This window comes from Xyrauchen texanus, chromosome 33, assembly GCF_025860055.1.
Source record: "Xyrauchen texanus isolate HMW12.3.18 chromosome 33, RBS_HiC_50CHRs, whole genome shotgun sequence".
NCBI classification, from domain to species: domain Eukaryota; kingdom Metazoa; phylum Chordata; class Actinopteri; order Cypriniformes; family Catostomidae; genus Xyrauchen; species Xyrauchen texanus.
In genome coordinates, this window is record NC_068308.1 from 15,014,015 (window position 1) to 15,036,407 (window position 22,393).

Here is a 22,393-nt window from a genome sequence, read left to right on the forward strand (position 1 = left end):
CTTTTATACAACAGTTCAATGAACAAGTACATTTTTAAAAATGAGGAAAAACTGTAAGTATATGACTTTCTGCTTTCAGCCAAACACAATCAGAGTTATATGAAACAATTTCTTACATGACGGATCAGAATCTGCCGTTGCTCGTTCAAACCAAATGATGCGTCCAAGCCTACATTAGTAATTCAAAAATAGTAATATGGATATTTTTCTTACAAAAACGCATCACTTCGCTTCAGAAGGCCTTTATTAACCCCCTGGAGCCGTATTACTTTTTTGATGGATGGATGCGCTTTTTGGGCTTTGGGCTAAGGTATCATTCACTCCCATTATAAAGCTTGGAAGAGCCAGGATATTGTTTAATATAACTCCGATTGTGTTTGGCTGAAAGAAGAAAGTCATATACACCTAGGATAGCTTGAGGGTGAGTAAATTATGGGATCATTTTAATTTTGGGGTGAACTAACCCTTTAACAGACCTGCACTGCTCTTACACTTTAGTTTAGAACAGCACGAACACAAGCAGAGTGATACACACACAGCAAAGTGTCCGAGTACTGATGGTGTCAGACTATCAGTGCTCATGGAACGTCTCTCGTCCAATCAGATTCAAGGACCGGAACTAATGGTAAACTCCGACGCTTCACTGTGTGTGTATCACTCCGCTTGTGTTAGTGCGGTTCTAAACTAAAGTGTAAGAGCAGTGCATATCTGTTAAGAGCTATGGTTTGTCTTTTATTTTTTGACAATACATATGTTAGCCAGCAGGTGGTGGCAAAAGATAATTTTTGTGCGTAATATCAGCCAGTTAAGTGATTTGAAGTTAATCTGTGTCAGCCAGTGTCTATAAAACAGCTCTTCATGATCGCTTGCCTACACTACACTACACTACTAAAGCTAGGAAATAGTTTTAAATGGCTTTAAAGAACAACTTCAGCATCATGGCTCATTGCAGCTGAGAGACACAACAGACTGATTAATTACACAAAGGGTGCTGTATAAAATAGTTGAGGACTATGCGGGGCGGGGCTTAAACACCAATGGCATTACTGTAGAAAGGTAGAAAGGTTTCTACAGTAGGAGGAACTGAAGGACACTCCCATAGCATCAGCTTAGTGACGCAATGTCAAGTGTACTGAGTCATAAGGGAATCAGGATTACTTTTCCCTCACTCTTTCCCGCCCATCTCGCTCTTAGAGCGTGATGTCATTATGTGACGTTTAGGTCAACTACTCTCCGGACTGTATTTAATAACAACTGCTGTTTGGAGTAGATTATCCCTGTCAAATTAGAACGGGTTAACGTTGTAATTTAACAGATTTGCTGTCACTTGATCTTGAAGTCCCTTTCAAAAAGTTACTCGTAAATGTACTCTTAACTACTAGACGTCGCGAAGTAAACAGTGATCTCGACAGTTGACTGCGCTAGCTGACTGCTAGCGCGAGCTTAAATTAAAGACAGCCCGCGTGCGCGCTTTATAAAGAACTCGAGACGATCCGAACAACGGGGAAAAAACGAAGTAAACATGGAGTTAGAGGACGGCGTCCTTTACCAGGAGGACCCGGGAACTTCGGCGATGATGTCCGAGCGGGTGTCCGGCTTGGCGAGTTCCATCTACCGCGAGTTCGAGCGGATGATACTTAAATACGACGAGAACGTGGTCAAGGAACTTATGCCACTTGTAGTGGCGGTTCTGGAGAACTTGGACTCGGTGTTCGCGGAGAACCAGGAGCACGAGGTGGAATTGGAGCTGCTGAAGGAGGACAACGAGCAGCTCATCACGCAGTATGAACGCGAGAAAGCGTTGAGGAAGAGCGCCGAAGAGGTGAGATAAAGAGATTGACATCTGACAACATGAGGCAAACTAGGCCACTTATGGAGTTCTGCAGGCTTTAAAAGTTGATAATATCACTCGTATGTGGATGCTGAAGCTGTGTGTGTGTCAAAGTTATGCATTTGTGTATGTAGACAAACAAAAGTCAATCTCAGTTTCAGAGCAGTTTGTTTTAGAGGAAGTCAGCTGTTTAATGACTCATTATCATAAATCCAAAATCACAAACCTGTTTTTTGCAGTCTAGAACCCTAAAGTGTGACAATAATGCTTATAATGACCTAGTGGTGCATTCTTTACCTGGAGATGTACTTTTCTGCAGATCTACTACATCAAGCTGTATAAAACTGCATTCAAACACGCCTGAATTAGCTCACCAATGTGTTTGGGTTCACCTGAAAATGACAGGCAGGTGAGTTAGAGCAGGGTTGGATGTAAACTTTGCAAGAAGTTATTAAGTACATGGTGCAAAATGGGACAAAACCCTCAATGTGTAAGTATAGCTGGCCAAACTATGATTTAGTCAAAAATAACCTCCCTGTTGCACCGACTCATGCAGAAAGTTTCCAGTGGTCACATTACATCAGAGTTCTGTATTGCTTACATTTGGATGTGTCAGGTTTTCACATGTATGAAGGAAACTCCGCTTGGATGTGTCAGGTCATCACATGTATGAAGGAAACTGTCTCGGCTCATGCTGGCAGGTGTCTGTTACATATTGCTGGAATACACTCAGTGAGTTAGAGAAGACAACACACCCAAAGCTTATAATAAGGCTATCAAGTCATGTCTTGTCATTTTAATTTGATTCTAACAGCATCAGATGGTTAACGTTTCATGCATAAATTAAAAATATTTTTTCTTTTCTCTGCACACATCTTGATATTTAAAGGAGAATTCCAGGTTCAATGCAAGTTAAGCTAGATCAACAGCATTTGTAGTATAATGTTGATTACCATGAATATTTATTTCGACTCGTCCCTCTTTTCTTAAAAAAAAAAGCTTATTGCTCACTGTTTCAGAAGTATAGCCGTGACGACATAATCAATGTGCGTGTTAACATGCTTTTAATGTGATAAAATCACATACTAACATTTTCTGTGTAAAGTTATAGCCATTATATTATGTTATAGCCGCTGTATGTCAACAAACCCTGAAATTACGATTCCAGCCCATGTACAGTGGTGGCCAAGATATGAGGAACGAAGGCTGTGAAAATGTTTTCTTATTTGTTTATCCTCTTGATCTAGACGTGTGTCTATATTGTATCAAAGCATGGTGAAGAGTATGGTTTAATTCTCAAAGGATCACAGCTGGAGAATTGCAGAAATGAGTTGGGTCATGTGGTCAGAAAGTCTCCAAAATTACAATCAGACATCACTTACATCACAAATTGTTTGGGGGGTTTCCAAGCAAAAATACTCTGCTCTCATCAAACAACAAATTCAAGCATCTACAGCCACTACTGGAGCTTCAAATGGGACTGGGTTCTATGGTCAGAGGAAACAAAAATAGAGGTTTTTGGTAGCAAACACTATGGCTGAAACGATTAGTTGACATTATCGACAACGTCGACAATAAAAAAAATTGTTGACAAAAATGTAGTTGTCGATTAGTCGTCCAATTTCATTTAACACAACATGAGATCTTTTTATACGCTAATGATGACGCGGGAGAGCAACACTTCAGTTCGCACTTGATTGAGGAGAGGAAGAAATAGCAGCTCGCAGACAAGACGCACTGCAAAATTTCCAAACAGATTAAGGTGATGTAGATTGCAGAGTATTGTAATACAGAAGCAGTGTCATCGTGAAATAAAGTACCTGGTGTTTCGCTTGAGCAAAACTTGCCTGTCAGAGCATCTAAAAAGGAAACACTGTGCCGTTATATACTATATTTAATGCATCCTTTATTAAAGTTCAAATAATAAGGAATCGGACTCTATAAATAAGCACAAACTCTGAAACTGGCATTTGTCTGTGCGTTCAGAGCAGCTTGTATGAGTCACGTGAAAGACGGAGCGCGGAGACGCTCGTCACTGGCACACGCTTGCTGCAGCTAGATTTAGTTTATATTGTTTGCTCGCAACATAGTGAATATGAGTGTCACGTCACGGTGTGTATCTTATGGTGAAGAAAATCGGCGATATGCAGCTCTATAAAGATGAAAGAGTTTGTTTATTGTGAACAAAAAGGTGAGAGGTGTAGTACATTTTTTAATTAATTAAACAATAAAAATCCATGTAGTTTTTCTCCTTTAATTCAGTGAATGTCATTTAGAGGTATTTTTTAAAAGATGATCTTATCCTCTTTATTGTTAGTAAGCATGTTTAATACAACCTTTTAAGTCAGGCACTGAATAGTCAGTTAAGAGCTAATGATTAATCGTTGCAATAATCGCCCGAATAGTCGAATAATCCCGCTAATAATCTTTAGATTATTCAATTATAAAAATAGTGGTTAGTTGCAGCCCTAGCAAACACCAGAGATGGGTTTGGCGTGCACACAGAGAGGTATCCATATGGAAAAGTACCTCATGCCCATGGTTAAATATGGTGGTGGATCTTTAATGTTGTGGGGCTATTTTTATGCCAAATGTCCTGGACATCTTGTTCGTATACATGGCATCATCTATCAAGTGCCAACTCTATCAAATGCCAACAGATAGAAAAATCTAAACCTGATTGCCTCAGCCAGAAAGCTTAAAATGGGCCCTGGTTGGATCTTCCATCAAGACAATGATCCAAAACAAACATCAAAATCAACACAAAAATGGTTCACTGACCACAAAATCAAGGTTCTGCCATTGCCACCCCATTCTCCTGACCTGAACCCCATAGAAAACCTGTGGGGTAAACTGAAGAGGAGATTCCACCAACATGGACCTCTGAATTGGAAGGATCTGGAGAGATTCTGTATAGAGGAATGGTCTCAGATCCCTTGCCATGTGTTCTCCAACCTCAGTATGCATTATAGAAGACTCAGAGCTGTTATCTTGGCAAAGGGAGGTTGCACAAAGGATTGAATAAAAGGGTGCCAATAATTGTGCCACACATATTTTAAAATATTAGTTTTTTGATAAAACTTTGTGTTTGCAATTGTTTGATATTCATTAGAGGATATATTTTTGTGAATATGTTTAATGAAAAATCAAAAGGATAAACAATAAGGACATATTTTTCTCAGCCTTCTTTGCTCATATACCAAGGATGCAAATGTATTTGGCCACCACTCTACGTGGACAGGAATGAAGAGTGATATTGTAAAGCATATTATGTATTATAATGGTTAAATGACACAGTCATTTGACTGAAATCTGGGCAGAATGTGAAACAGAATTGAGGCAAATGAATATCACAGTCACATGAATAGAGAAAAGCATCATTTGATAGCGAATACACACCTGATAACATTAGTGTAAGTGAACAGAACTGCATATAACATCTCATAACACTTATTTTGATGCTGTGAACTCTTTATTTACCATCACCTTTAATAAGACTTGAATCAGTATGTAAGTTAATGAATGTTAAGTTATTAGCTTTAATTTACCTTGGAGCAAATGTTGATGTCCTCACTGATGTTATACATTCATTGGGAATGAGGATTGACACTTTAATCCATATCTTTAAATAAATCTTAAGAGCATAATATGTTTTAAAAAGTAAGAAGTTGGATAGCAATTGCTAAAAAATGCAGCACTCGAATCAAACATCACTTGAACGTGAAAGTTCATCATCAACCTAAGCACAAGTGCCAATCTACACCACAATAGTAACCCCCAAAACACCAGCACAACAGACACTCTTTTAAAATACCAAAGTAACAGAACATTAAAAATCATCTTGCTCAAACATGCATCAAATAACTCTTAATTTCAACATTTGTTCGCCCCATCTAGTCCCATGTAAAGCAGGCTGAGTAATGGAAATCAATAAAAATTATGAATGTAGTCCAAACTAAGTACTTTTCAGTTTTACAAATGGATAGAATGCAATGAAATCAAGTTGTGACAAAATGTTCTAGAATCGTGATGCTTTAGTTCATTTTAATTAAGTAAACTGAACAACCTGCAAAAATCCTCATTTTGAGGGAAGCTGCTTGTTGGGACACCCACAGAAGAGACTGTAATCCAAGCCATACTGAAAAAAATGCTTTTAATTTACATGATCTAATCATATACATTGGTTCCTTGTAAATCAGTTAAGTTACATCAACATAAGTCACAGCCTCTTGGCATAGTTTATTAATTCTTTGCCAGAAATCATAATTTGTTAACGTTATTTTAACGTAATGAAATGGTTATTTTTACGTAATGAAATAGTTATTTTTGTTAAGTAGCCTCAAAGTGTTTTTTATATGTGTCCCTAATATGATTAAACCTGCGTTTTCCCAAATTTTTTTCTCCATGTAGAGATGCCTTTCTTTTTCTGTAGCTCTCCCTCCCCAGAAATGGGTGTAGATAAATTACACACACACACGTCACACCGCCGCAAGCTTTCAGGTTCTTTTGAGCAGCAGATTTCAATGGTGAACATGAGCAGTGCTGCCGTTTTAAGAAACTTTTAAGCATTTAAAATGTAAACATGTTTGTTGATGTAAATAAAAGTTAGATATGAAGATATATCTATAGTTTACAGTGAGTAAATTATGTAGGTTCTTTCTGAATAATCAGAAATAGGGCTGGGCGATATGGCAAAAAATATTATCATGACTCCACGCTATTGTTTTATCGCCCAGCACTAATCAGAAAACAAGTTTTATCTTGATTCATTGTGCCTGTATGGTTATGTTGGACATGTAACAGGTTGATGAATACACATCCTGGCATATAAAAAATGAAAACTACCACCAGTCATACAGTATGCTTCTTTACTGCTTAAATTATTAACCCACATACAGTATTATAATAACATTTGACTTAAATATTTTCATACTCCACGTTCAAACTTAATTTAACCGTTTTCGATTTTACAGTTGTTATTACTGAATTGCAAATACATAATTTAGCCTTATGGCAATTTTTTTTTGCATATGCTTTCACAATCAGTATCTTATGTGCTGCAATTGTGGAGACAGGGTCCTGTTCTTCCTTCCATGGGTTTTGTTCATATAAGCACATTGTTAGGTCCTTTGGCCTCTGTCATGGCAGTTTGCGATCATAATTTGTGCAATTACTTTGTAAAAAGTTCAAATCCATCAACAGAAGCTGCAGTGTCAATTGGGTCTCGATAGGGCAGATGGGATAACAATGATGGTGATTCGTGAAATATTAAAGCATTATCACACGAGCAAGTGTGCTGTAAGGCCCTATATCTGCACAGCTGTGATTCGGCCACATTCACAAGTTACATTCATGCAGGCAGCGATGTGATCTGGTTATAACCAGTGGGAGTGAAGACACTGGAGCTCACATGATCTGTCTACTGTGATATACTGTAGTGTGAATGCAAGACGAGGAGTACTTAAAGGAGTAGTTTAAGTTTAACTAAAAAATAAAATTCTGTCATAATTTACTCACCTTTTTTTCCCCTTTTTTGGAACACAATAGGAGATTTTAGACAAAATCTTTCAGCCATGGTCAGCATACATTTTAACTGAGCGATTGTAGTGTTTTGTATGATTTGTCTCTACCTATATGCAGGGATATATTAAGTCATGCAGTCATTATGAGATCATTTGTTAAAACTAGCCCACCAACAACATTAGGACAGTGTTTCCCAACCTTTTTTCTGCCACGGCTCACATTTTTACAATTAAACAAATCCCATGGCACACCTCTATCACTGTCCCACATAACCATTGTTGATAGTTTAGTTTTTTAAGAACTTCCATGTTTTCTGTTCATTTTAGTTGCATGTTTACTTGCATTTTTTGCATAGCCGAATTTCAAACAGTACAAGTCATGTAGGTACGGTGTAATGTGATCACAGGTGGCAAGAATGCTAATTCGATAATGAATAAAACAACAAATTTGCCTCTTTTCTTATTTTTATATTTGTTCTTGCAAATTAATTCTTGAAATGCCACAGCAAATAATTAATCATTTACAAGGCTCCAGACTAACATTTAAATGTGGTAGCACCGGTGTTAAATTCTACAAACGGTCGCACCAGCACTTGAGTTGGTTGCACCAGTCCAACTGAAAGAAAATTAGTTTTCTTTCACGGTTTCATTTTATCAGGATCTTGATGATTAAAATACAGTCATCTTAAGACAAACAAAGCCTTTTTCTACAATCAGAGGGCATAAGAGGTATTTTACACCGAAGGAAAGTTCCATTGTATCCATAGTTTTAACTGTGGCATTTGCAATAAGATCATAGTAACCAAAAGTAAAGCCATGATTAGCAGTAAACTTTAAACAAATTATGGCATTTTTCATAAGAAAAACACATCCAGAAATTAAATGAATATTCTCTCACTACTATATTGATGTAAGTTCATGGTAAATATTTTTTTTTAAATATCTGCAATGTGTGGATTGAAACCTTACAATTTCTGTCTTTTTATTGTGCAGATTTCTCCTTTATTCCTTTTCAATGCTGTTTAGAATTTTGGGGCTGTTTAATACAATTTTAAACTGGTTTAATCATCGACACATTATGGGCTTTCATAGAGGTTTTAAACAAATAATCAATGCTGGATTCGTGACCCAGCCTGTGCTTCTCTCAGCTATGTTTATGATGATCTGCACGGTTTAGCACTCGAGACCAGTCCACATGTAAATGCAAAACTGTGCTGATCTGTCCATTGAGCAGCACTGGCTGATCCGGGTAAAGCTGTTTCCCTTCGCTTGGAACATTTGCCCTTTGATATTTCTCATACGGAATAAAAAGTGGCAGAGCACAATCAGAGAGTCAGCCAACTTTGTAGTCGCACCAGTGTGACCTCTTGCAAAGTTTAATCGCACTTTTAGGAAAATGGTTGAAAAATTTGTCTCAGCCCGGAGCCCTGATTTATTTTGTGGAATCTGTAATTTTCCACGGCACACCTGACAATCTTTCATGGCACACTAGTTGGGAAACACTGCATTAGGACATTCAGTGACACAAATGCTGTTTCTGTAGTCCTATGCCTCTGTACATGCTTAAACCACATTAATTGTTAATGTGACAACATGATTACAGCTTGAACAATTTAGTGCTTCACTGTGAAACAAGCATCACCTTTGTGTGAGAATGTCCCTTAAGAGTACACCATGGCCCCAATGGCATTTAACCAGTTATTTGACGTTATGGTCATTTTCTCTTTGCGGCACATTCTCTGCTGTCAGAATTTTATGAATAAGCTATATGGGTGTTTATACAGAACACATGCACACAGAAGTATTTACAATGCAGTTAGACTAAGAGTTGCAGTTTGCATTTGCATTTCTAGACTCTGGAAGGAAATGTCAGGGAAGGGCTTAGAATGTACCAGGAAAAAAGAGCTTCCTGAGTTCCTTTCTCCAGTCAGGATATTTCTGAGGCTCCCGCTCTTTTCTTCTCAATTCCTGAAGTAACGTCACAGCGGTCAGACTTAAGAGTGACTTCATAGACCTCAACGTGCACCGTTCTTTCAATCCTGCTTCCTTCACAAGGAAGTTTAACAAAAAAAAATTGTTTTCAACATTGTGTCCTTCACAGTAATGTTGAGCAAAAATACCTTTTATTGTTTATTCTTAACTCTGATTTCCTGATACAAGCTTAATATTAAAGGTATATTCCAGGAATAATAGAAGTCAATCTAAAGTGACAGAATTTGTGGCATAATGTTGATTACCACAAAAATGAATTCAGACTTGTCTCTTCTTTAAAAACAGCAAAAATCAAGGTTGCAGTGAGGCACTTAAAATGAAAGCAGCCTGGGGGACCAATTTTTGGAGGGTTAAAGGCTATGTGAGGCTTATAATTTCATAAAAGAACCTGTATTAGTTATACTGTTAAAACTTGTGTGTTTTTGTAGCTTTTTTTTTAAGTTGAATTAATCATCATTTGTACAATGGTTTTAGGGTTTACAAGCGTTACGTCGTCATGGCAATGAAGTTGTAAAAATTGATAAAACTTTACATAGAAAAGTTGATAAGTGATTTTTATCATACTAAAGTCATGTTAACATGTATATTGTTTACGTCTTGTGGCTATGCTTTTGAAACAGTGAGCATTTTAATGTTTACAATTGGCCCCATTCACTTTCATTGTAAGTGCCTAACTTGGGTTCCAGTGAGGCACTTACAATGAAAATTAATCTGGCCAATCCGATTGTTGTTTTAATGAAATGGAGTGGCGAGTCGATGTAATCAACAATATGCCAAAAATACTGTCGATTGAGCTTCGCTTGTATTGAGTCCTGAATATTCCTTAAAGAAACAGGGCATTCCTAGCTCTTGTTTATACATTCTGTAGTGTTTGATGCTGTCCATTGTTACAATTTTCCCCTGTCTAGGGGCTGGGGAGAGAGTAACAAGGCAAACATAAATAAATATATATCGATATATGGAGTAAGAAATTAATTTCTAGTCTCCGGCCCCAGCACTTCATACTGTACACACAACAAATATTGAGTTGTTTATTTTGTATAACAATAATTGGAATATCATAAATTCAGGAGGGGATATAAGCCAAAACAACAAACATAAAGAATAGTCTCTTAAGAGTGAAAATAGCTTACCTAAAAAGCAACACAAAAGAAAAACTCTCACTTCCATCTCTATGAGTAAATAGGAGAAAAACATTTTTAAAAATCAGCACCCGCCTCCATACTAAACTTCCTAATATAATAAACACATCTTCTTACAAAAGATAACTAAATTATTACAGATAAATGAGGAGATTAAGAATATAGTTCATCAACAACAGACCACCTCCCCTTTTTTATGTGAGCCACAGTCCTCTTAGCAGACAATCACAACAGGCAGGACTCGATGGTAACAGGAAACAGGAGGCAGTAATTAGTACCTGCTCAGAGGAAAGTGGTAGAGACAATAGGAGAAACAGATGGATAGAACAAGTTTCGGGGACAAGAGTGAGAGATTTAGGCTTCGCATTTAGAAAAAACAATTGGACAAAATGATATAAAGTGTTTTGTTCCACATCATAGCAATTTTTAAGATGCCTCTTATTGCATGTTTCCTAGATTGAACTGTTCTTGCCTGACCTCATGTGACTGCCTAACCCTGTTCAGAGCAATTATATCCATGCACACCACTCAACTCAGATTACCAAACCAAGGAGCACCCACAATGAGAGTCAAATCTTGCAATTAGAGCACATCTTGTGCCCTTGCCTTTAGGACTGGGTGTTTATACACAATTTTTGTAATTTTATTTTATTTCAATCGAAAAATTTAGATTTTGGCAAAACATATTGCTAATGCTATATTTAGATACATTGTAAATCCACCAAAGGCTGAATAATGTAGAGAAAAATAATTCATAGTGCTTGTCTTAATGCCGATTCCGATCTGATCAGCTGCATGTGTGGCGCGCTCAAAATGAATGTAACAGGTTAACAACACTGAGATGGATATAAAATGGCTGTAATATTCCCAGTACAAATGTATACCATGTGATTGTTGCTCAGCTTTGTCCATCATGCAGGTATACAACGGCTTAAGACCATATCTGGTCTCAGCATGCACGTGTTGATGAACGGTCTCCTTTTTGTCTTTTTTTTACCCATAAATAGCGTTCGTTACATGACCGTTATGGTGCGTTCACATACAATGCTAAGAATATTTGCCTCGCATTACTCGCGTGAGTTTGACCGCTGGATTATAAATGTGTGTTTAAATTCGCGTTCACGCATGTAATGCAAACACGCGAGTATTCCCCCTTCTCTTCCGGAAAAGGAGAGAAAGATGGGCTTCTTCGACTTGGTTCATAGTAAAGTACAACCAATAGCTGGAATCAAGTAGATGCAAATATTTTCAGAACTTACCAGGTAGTCACAACTTCCTCACTCACTTTCCTCCAAGCAATGTCTTTTTTCATCCGGTCTCTGAACATGTATGATGTTGTGTTTCTCAAATTTTTTTTTTCATTCATATTTCCAGATTTCTTCTGCTACTACGTCAGTATGTCAGTGACATCCGAACAATCTCAATGCTGATAGGCTTTTGCGAAAATGCGTCATGCAGATTTTTGAAGTGATTTCGTGTGTTTGAGAATTCGTGTCTATTTGTGTCGATTCGCATCTTTGCTCGAAATGCTCGCATCGCAATGTATGTGAATGCCCATTATGGGTGCTTCATTTCAAATCATGGAGAGGCTATATATGGGACAATCAAACATCCACCACTCCATTTGCCATGATGATTGAGATAGATCGCTAATTATTATTTTGTTCTGTGACGTGTTCAAGTGTTCTGCAACTATAGCCAATATTTGGCAAGAGATCATTTTGACAAACTGCAAGTTGAAATGTAATAATAAATTATTTAATATTGCGCTGCTCAACGTGAACTGCTAGAGGGCACGTCTCTATCTGCAGGGGTTTATGAATATGCACAAATTGTACTTCATAGATAAACTTGATAATTTATAGATATCAATTTTTAGATAGACATGGTTTAGATAAAATGAATACCTACACTGTATAATAATTATTTTTCAGTTTTCTTATTCTATTATTTCTGAACATGTGGGTTTATTAGATTTTAATTTATTTAACAGTTATACTCTGACAACCCCATTTGGTGCATTTGTACATTTTTCTCGCATACCTTTTTTCAATTAAAAGAACTTGGATTTCTCTAACCATGTTGCCTTGCATTCTAATAAAGAACATACAATTTGAATCATGTTGTTGTACATTTAAAGTTGAAGAAGAAAACAATCGAATCGTAAATCGTCCATAAGTTTGATACAAATCAAGATTTATTTTGCCATATCGCCTAGCACTACTTGCTTTGGCATTTATGAGCTATGGCTCTGAGCCCCTGAGGAAGTCCAATAAAGGCGCAGTTGACTTAAAGAGAGCTCAATAGAGTGCCAGTACACAGCAGCCTCTATCTATGGGGGCACAATGGGGATATTATGAGGAGCAGAGAGCCTGCATTCTGTATGCAGCCAAACACTCTTCCTCTGCTAAGCTGTCATATGAGCACTGTCCTTTGGATCATATGATGAGCACCAGAGATAGAAATGTGTACATATTCACAAGATATTCCTGTGTGAGAGTGTTTTGGCTGATAAAGCTGACAGGTTTTGAAGTGGAAATCTTGTAGGCTGCCACTGAATTCTGTGTTTGTAAATCTAGACTGTATTAGATGGTAATGCACCAGTACTTGAAAGGACTTCCTTCAGTCCATCAGGCTGCTTGTCTACATGATAACAACAAGAACAACAAACCATTTTGTCTGTTTGGAAACATATATGTGTCTCTCTATAAAGTGAGACCCATGCACTCTGGTGTGACAGCAAATTCCCTTATTAGATTTTTAGTAGCTGATTATATATCTTTATATGATTATATGATATAATCGCATGGATGATTGTTGGTGCCAGACAGGCTGGTTTGAGTATTTTTGTAACTGCTGATCTCCTGGGATTTTCACGCACACGAATTTACTCAGAATGGTGCTAAAAACAAAAAACATCCAGTGAGCGGCAGATCTGTGGATCGAAACACCTTGTTGATGAGAGAGGTCAACAGAGAATGGCCAGACTGGTTTGAAATGACAAAGCCTATGGTAACTCAGATAATCTCTCTGTACAATTGTGGTGAGAAGAACAGCATCTCAGAATGATGCGTGTTGGCGCTGTTTTGGCAGCACGAGGGGGACCTACACAATATTAGGCATGCGGTTTAAATATTGTGGATGATCGGTGTGTGTAGTAAGCACTCTTTTTTTTTTTTTTCTTTTTTTTTTTCTTCTCTGTATTGATTGTGGAGAATCAGCTACATTTAAAGTTAACATGAAATGATTGATGACCTATTTTACATTTGTAATATGATGAATTTCAGGGTAAAATAGGATGAGAAATGAGGAAGAAGTGCACAACATATTCTGTATTGATTGTGTATATAGAGAGAGAGAGAGAGAGAGAGAGAGAGAGAGAGATCTATCTATCTAGCTATCTATTTAAAATCTGTATATAAACAACTTTACAATGCTATGGCAATACTGTACTACAACTGTCATGCCAATAAAGCTGAATTTAATTAAATTGAGAGAGACATAAAGAGAGGGACAGACTCTGTTTCACTGATTACTTGCACTAATTTATATGTAACCTTATAAAAGCTGTTTTATTCTACATGAAGAGGGGGCTGCCTGGTTAGAATCATATGACCAGCCGAATACTCACTTAATTTCAATAACCATCCTGTTACTTAACATTTCACTCATTGATTAAAGTAATCATGGCTGACTGTGAATCCTAAATTTCTACAATGGCTTCTGAAACTGAAAACTATTGATTTTAAATGATGCTGAAGTCCAAGATGACACAAATGCTAAAGTTACTGAGTGCACCTTTATAAAGTTCAGTGCGTTAATTTTTCTTAATTGGGATTAATACGTTTACCATTAATACAACATAAACACCTGGTGGGAAGAACAGAACCTTTTGTAATGTGTCCACCTTGAGTCATTACACTGATGCACACTTCATAACACTCACACACCAGAGCCCTTCTATCTAGGGGAGCCTACAAGCTTAGTAAAAAATAGCATAACGTAACTGTCCTGCAGACATTCTATGGGCGGTACTGTCGTAACACACTAGTTGACCGTTTCTCTCCTATGATAGATCCGTGGCGGTTGATATCTCAGTAAATAATATAAGCTCTGCACACACACAAACAACAACGCTTCCATGATAAAATGATGGAGAAAGGAGTATTATTATTTAATTTGATGTACAAAACAACCCCAGATGGGACTTGTCATAGGTTGAGAAATACTTGATTTCTATGTAAAGTGTGTTTTAATTACCACCGAAGAATGTCACGTCTTAACTATCACCAAAACACAGAATGAGAGGTTTTTGTTTTCAAGCACTCTTCATGTGAAATTCAAAGCAAAAATTAAAATGCCCTGATGCAAAACATGAATACAGCTTCAAGATTGCTGAAACAAAGCACTGCCTATCGGTAGATTAATATTGTGGAAGGTGAGAGTTTAAGAGATGTAATGCCCATTGCAATGAATTCTCAACCTATGTGGGGACTAGTTCTTTCAATTTGTCAAACTCCCACTTAGACTTTGAGAAATGTTTAATGTTTCTTGAATTGGTGCTATTTTAGTTGGGGATTCACCGAAATTTCGGCCACCGAAAATGGCATTTTTTATTTTGGCCGAAAGAGAAAAAAGGCCAAAAATAAGAGCCGAAAATATATGCCTCCCTGCCCCTCAGTGCTCAGGTTTCACTCTCGATCGATCTAACCATTATCACGGCGCTACCCAGCAAAGGCCCATGTCAGCGGTGTGGAAATATTTCAAAGCAGTACCGCTGCTCCCTATAACGCATACTACGCAGTCTGCGTAGGGCACCAACTCCCCAGGGGGGCACCATCTTACCCTAGGAGGGCGCTGGGTGCCCTTCCTTGCACGTTATACGTTATTCAAGGACCTGAAAGGAGTTGCGGAACACAGGCGATAGCTTCACACTCATATAACGCGAACGCGACAATCCTCTTGACTACTGGTACATGAACAAAGATTGCTTTCCATTGCTTGCGCGGATTGCACGCAGATATTTATCTGCCCCAAGCACCAGTACAGAGAGAGAGAGACTATTCAGTGCAGTATCTCATGGTGTTGATGAGAAGAGGAACCGTCTCTCCTGCCAGAAAGCTGAGTGACTTTTGTTCTTGAAGATAAACCTGCCACTGTTACTTAAATGGAAAGCAGTCCAAGTTGCTACGTGTTTAGCAATTACATAAAAATTTGTTTAGCCCTGCAAAACTTTGTTCTATTACTGCTGTTTTGCACTGTTGTTTTGCACAATAATTTTATATTAAAGTGGAAATACGTTTACATAAACAGAATAGAGTCCCTCTGCTGTTCTGTGTTTTGCCTGTTGTTTTCATTAAAATGACTGTGTAGCATATTCAATTTTTTTGTATTTGCAAGATGCTAGCCTAGAGCTGCTAAGTTAATTACTTGACTGCTGTTTTGCATATCATTAGAGTTTTCTAGAAAATTATTTGGATAATGGGTAAAAAAAAATCTGTTAAATTTGATTGTTAAGGAATAATATATTCAATATTTTTTTAATATATTTTCTGTCCAATTTTGGTGCGTTTTTTTTTTTTTTTTTTCAGTTTTTGGCTAAAATCATCCTGAAGTTTTGACCCAGAATTTTCATTTCGGTGCATCACTAATTTTAGTGCATTACTATATACTGTGGAAGGCATTGTTTGGAAAATTTTAATAAAGCATTATATTGTTACATTTTGTTTTCTTTGCTAAAATGGAAATTAATGCATTTTGAAAGGAAAAGAAGTATATGTATATATTGTCACATTTCAGCACTTTCAAAATATGCGTTTAATCGCGGTTAACTACAAAAACAATGATACGATTAATCGCGATTAAAAAAATTTAATCGACTGACAGCACTAATCGCAGTATATCAAATCGTGACATGTACTGCAATAAGTATTGTATCATGAGGTGTCAGGCGATACCCTGCCCTAATCAGTTCTTGTCAATGAATAGTTCAGAATGGTTCACAAACCGGTCAGATTCATTATTGATTCTGTCTTAATCATAATAATTTCTGTCATCACAAATGTCTGGAAAAGTCAAAACAAGATTTGATCAAGTGGTCTACACCAGATGCCGTATAGGTCACACAAATCTGACCCATGCCTTTTTGCTTAAAGGTGAAGACCCAACCCTATGTATGTTTTGTAATATTCCCTTATCTGTCAAACATATTTTACTAGATTGTCCTGGTCTTAACACAAGTAGAATGCTCTTTTATGAAGTTACCTCGTTAAAGGACTTATTTAATGAGATTGTGCCTGAAAAGGTTTTGGATTTCTTATCATATATTAATCTTAAAAAAAATATTGTATAATATGACTTGCTATTTATATTTGTTTTGTTTTTATTGTATTTATATGATATTTGTTTTTTGTAATTTAATTCTTGCCATGAAAATAGCTTTGATCGCTGACATGGCATTAAATATAAAACATACTACTACTACTACTGGAAAAGTCATGGAATTTCGTTGGTCAAAAAGGTTGGGAACCCTGCTGAATGAACTTCATGAACCTAAGCATTAATAAATACCAACTATTTTTGATGATCTGTTGCTTTGTCTTTGCAGCAGATCCTTTGTTTTATCTAGCAGCTACGCTATAGCCCATCTTATAACTGTAAGGCTGACCTGCTAAATTTGACAATATCATGACAGTTAAAGCGAAGTGTACACTACACAACTTGCAGTCAGCATCCAACGACTCACAGTCTGGTTTTTGATTGTGCTGGTGCGAACACTTCAGGACTGTAGTGTATCAGCAACATGGCCATTCGTCCACGACTGAGACCATGTGTACACCTGGTATTAAGGTGAGTTTTGGGTGATCCAATCACAAATGTTCAAGCGAGATATCACCGTTACACCTCGTCATCTCTTTTGACCACTTTTGTTCAGATTTCGAGGATTTAAGATTTTCTTGAGGACATACATCAATCATTATGTCTGTGTTTAATGAATGATAATAAAGCGCAAAAATCGCGGAATAGCAGAATTTTGAGTTATTTTAGTGCAGACCTTTAACTGCTGCTTCTATCTGTGTCCCTATTGTATGTTCATAAATGTGCTTTTTTTAAAATTAATTAATTTATTTATATATTTAAAGCGTATTCCCTTGAAATCCAAACGGAACCGTAAAAAAAAAAAAGAAATGTCTGTTATCTTATAATAATAGGGCAGGGATATGTGGGTGAGTTTTTTTTTATTATTATTATTTTTGACACCTCCTACTAGAGGTCGACCGATTAATCGGCCGGCCGATTTTTTTGCATTTTTTACATAATCGGCATCGGCCAATATCCACGCATATCAAGCCGATTATTAGGCAGGCGCATCTGTGGGCAGCCTAGTGTTGTTGTGGAACACGTGTTTGACGCACGCTGCCCCTAGAATCATTTTCCAGCAGAGTGAGCAGACCTCATCCAGTGCCTAAGGAAGGAGCTAAATTCCTTGGAGAAAACAGTAAGGATTACATTTGTATAACTTCTTTAGATTTAATTAAAAACTTTTGATATGTTACTGCCAACTTCAAGAAAAAAACGTGACAAACGCGATAGTTGACATGACGTTCGGCTACTTTGGATATTGATAGCGTAGTTGAAGTTGCATTATCACAGCAGAAGGGTTGCTATCATGTCACAATAAGTAAGCAAAAATTTTGCAATTACAGACAGTGAATCTGAGACTTTTATTTGTTCTGTTTGTGTGTCTTATATTTGAGAGGGTTGTCACTCAATGCAGATAAATAAGTAATAAAAATATACCAACGCAGTATAGGCTATTGAAGGACTGGCTTTGGTAAGCTCGGACGTTATCGGTTTTGCTGTCGGTACTGGAGAAATTAAGAAAATACATTCTTTATTGCTATAAAGAGAAAGTTATTTTATCTCGCCAGCCATTTCTATGTATAATAATATGAAACCATTTGTCTGTGATGCAATTTAGCTATTTGCAGTCAGAGAGAGAGAGAGAGAACTCGCTCACGCGGTGCTACAGCGAGCACAAAACGAGCCCAGCTAAATGAGTGACAGAACTAAACATTCAAACATAGCCTGGTTTAGATCTGTGATTATTAGTCTGATTTTATTTTAGATTTCGCCTTCCAAAGATTATAAAAAGAATATTTATACATAAGTCGCATTCTGTCTAGCACAACTTCCTTCCCGTCACAGCGGTGCACTGACATTTCTCCCTAAAACTCAAACTTAACGTCAGATTCAGCACGATCGGTGATTGTTGTAAAATACAGTCTAGCTACTGTTGCTAAATTGCGGGACGCGTTTAATAATAAAAAGAGCGCAAGAGATACCGTTCCCAAGGCGGCGCGCGCTCCGAAACACACCGCAAAGAGACAAGCAAACTATAGGCTACTTTGGGTTTAAACGATCAACTATACACAAAAATATGTCAAAACGACCGGCTTGGAGATTCACTTAAACACAGTTTATGTCTTAAATGGACATAGTTATGGAAATAGTTGGGGAGAAAATATGCTGCATCAGGAGCCTATTAGATCTGAACTCGGTCTTAAAGGGGAAGCTGTCTATTAAACATGTGACGATTGAGCCATTACTGCGAATCAAACAACAAAAGGCAAAGAGAAAATCACTTACAGCTCTTGAATGAATAACTTCTGCATTAATAAGCATTAATCTATGATAAACTATGCAGTGTTATTTTACAATTGATTACTTTATTAGATTTCTTTTTAGACCACACCTGAACAGTAATGTTAGTAGACCTTCCTGAAATAAAATTATTTATATATATATATATATATATATATATATATATAAATAACAAAAAGAACCGTTAAGAATACCGTTAAAGTATCGGATCGATAAGCAGTATCGGTAAGATAGTAATACCATTAAAACCTTAACGATACCCATCCCTAGTTATGCCTGTGCTTCTCTTGGATGCTCTGAATATTGGATTACGTGTCTGGATTGCCCCTTAATTAAAGCTGCATTTGGATCTCAACCTTCGTGTCTCGGAGCAGTTCAGTAACACCTGCTTTGTTTATTTAATATATTTGTTATACATTATTTATACAATATGTTTTTACATTATACATTTTTAATTTTAAGTGTACAAGTGCAGATTGGTCAAGTGTTCAATAAAAGTATTTGTTGAGAAATGTTGTCTATCTTAAGTAATTATTTGTGTTACATTTTATCTTTCAAATAAAAGGTTCAAATAAGAGGTTAAAAACAAGCACATATCGGCCAAATATCGGCCAAAATAAATCGCCAGCAGTAATCGGCCATCGGCCGACCCGGATTTCAAAAGATCGGCATCGGCCTGAAAAAAACAATATCGGTCGACCTCTACCTCCTACCCAATACCTTGCTCTTCACTTTCAACAAACCGGAATGAATAGCTTGCTCCTGTTTTACGTGTATTTGTGCTAATTTGCAAAGGGAAAAAATTATTAAAAAAAGCTGAAAATATTTAAGAAAACGGGTAGGGAGATGTCGATTCATATTTATTTTCGTATTATTTTTTGTCTCCTGCTACCCAAATCTTGCTCTCCTCTTTCAACAAATAAGAAAGAATGGCTCGTGCCCATTTTGCTATTTGCCAATGGAAACATTTAAGAAAAATAAATTAAAATTATAAAGACAGAGGGTAAAGGGAATGGAGATGTGGGTGATTTTTAATTTTATTATATTGTAATTGTTTTTGTCTGCTTCCTAATTCCTTGCCTTCCTCTTGCACTCTCTCTATATTTCATTGGCTGTGGCTCATTTTCATCTCTTCCTTGTCGAGACAGTGCGCACACATGACGACAAGACGTCTAGATATCAGGAAGTTTTGAAAACGGCCGTAGCGTCTGGGACTCGTTTAGGCCTGTCGCAGGAGTGCGCACACAACAAGACCCTTTGGTGTGAGATCTCCTCGCGACCAGTCGCAGACTCAAAACATCAAAGGAGACGAGTCATGCAGTGTCCACTTGGCATAAGGTGTGATATTAGTTAAAAGAATAATTCACCCAAAAAGGAAAATTCTCATCTTTTACTCGCCCGCATGCCATGTCAGATGTGTATGACTTTCTTTCATCTGCTGAACATAACTGAAGATTTTTAGAAAAATATCTCATCTCTGTAGGTCCATGTAATGCAAGTGAATGTCCACATAAGAGCAACATAAAAGTACTCCAGACAACTTTAACAAGGTGGTTAAATCTATATCTTCAGAAGTGGTGTGATAAGTGGAGGTGAGAAACGGATCAATAGTTAAGTCCTTTTTTACTATAAATACTTCTACCTGCTTAATGTATCTGTTTCTCACCCACACTTATCATATCCTTGTGAGACCCAGCGTCCACATGCGTGGACGTTGTATTTTGGCTTAGCTTTACACAATGCATAATTCAAATGAATTTAATCCGACTGAATGCTGTTCACAAGACTCTAGACGGTTATTTAAGAAAATGTGACTTTCTAAAGCTTAGTGTTATTTAAAATTTCACAACTTAGTCCCGCTGTCCACATATGTGGACATCAACTTTTAGGAGAACTATTTGCTCTAGTGTTTGCTTGCTTGTTTATTTATTAGGTGCTACAAGTTACAAATCAAAAGGGAATTGGAAACTGCACACAGCAGTCACGCTCGGGTCTCAGGAGGATATTGTGTCTGAACACATGGATTTAAACACTGGAGTCATGTGGATTACTTTTATACTCCCTTTGTGTGGATTTTGGAGCTTCAAAATCTTGACACCCATTCACTTGCATTGTGTAGAAAAAAAACGTTATTTATGTTCTGCAGAAGAAAGAATGTCATACACATGAGTAAATCATGAGAGGATTTTCATTTTTGGGTGAACTATACCTTTAAGAAGTGCATAAATATTATTCAGATATTTTGTCTCATAGCTTTATTGTTAGAACTTTGGCTGCATTTGGAAGGCCTAATATATAGTCTAGGTCTCTAACAATTAATTTACACACAAAATGTATGTTTTCAAATAATTAAAATCTAATATAATATTTGATGTATTATCTGAATGTAAAAAGATTGGAATTGTAGTAACCAAGGTCATTATTTCATGTGTGGTCATACCTGATGCAATTAAAAATATAGGGACTTTTTTCTCTACTGATGGGTGTAGTAAAATATGAGCTATATGTGCTATCACATTTATGTTTGGGTGTGCTCATAGTTCAGACATTTTGCAGTAAAATAGAGGTCTGCACATGAGGACGTGTTGACCTGCAGCGCTAACATCATAAGACTCCTCAAACAGACCTTCCTTATGCATCAGGACTCTCTGATGTCTCCGAGCCTGTAGCAAAGAAATACTTTCATCAGCAGATACACTAAACAGATGGCAGAATCCACTTATTATTCCTGTGTGAAGTTTAAGGGAGATTGTGCTTGATAATATCATCAGGTTGAGCTCTTATTTGAGAGGGTGGAAGTGAGAACAGCAGACACACGTAGGCGTCTATTGCAGGGAAGCCTTTGAGGATTGATATTGATTATAGTATGGTAGAAAAGATTCTTTGCAGCACAGTCTTGAGCTGATTAATGTATGTGCTTTGTCACATTTTCAGGGCAGGAAGCACCAATTACCGTGACTCAAGAGGCAGGGTTGGGTGATGTCAGAATTCGTGGGTTCAGATTTTTTAGTAATGGAACTCCTTTGTGTGGCTTATGAGATTTTAAGTATCTCAAATGCCTTAAATGTCATTTATATATAAATGCTCAGTATAGGCTAATTACTACTTTTGTCGAGGTTTGTCTGGTTTCATTCACTGGCATCGTCACTCAAAATTAATTTAATGTGATGAAAGTTTCCAACATGGGCTTTCCCAAATAAAACAAAACTGCTTTTTCCAGGACACTGATATAACTGGGGTCT

General features: G+C 37.1%; 1 protein-coding gene across 1 annotated transcript in view; it reads left to right on the top strand.

Moving 5' to 3' along the window:
- Positions 1-1,195: 1,195 nt before the first annotated feature.
- Positions 1,196-22,393, top strand: part of spag9b (sperm associated antigen 9b) — a 72,933-nt gene continuing 51,735 nt past the window's right edge. Inside the window, exon 1 of the mRNA XM_052102445.1 lies at positions 1,196-1,822. Coding sequence (XP_051958405.1) covers positions 1,523-1,822 — 300 coding nt within the window. The 5' untranslated portion in view covers positions 1,196-1,522. The remainder of the gene's footprint in view (positions 1,823-22,393) is intronic.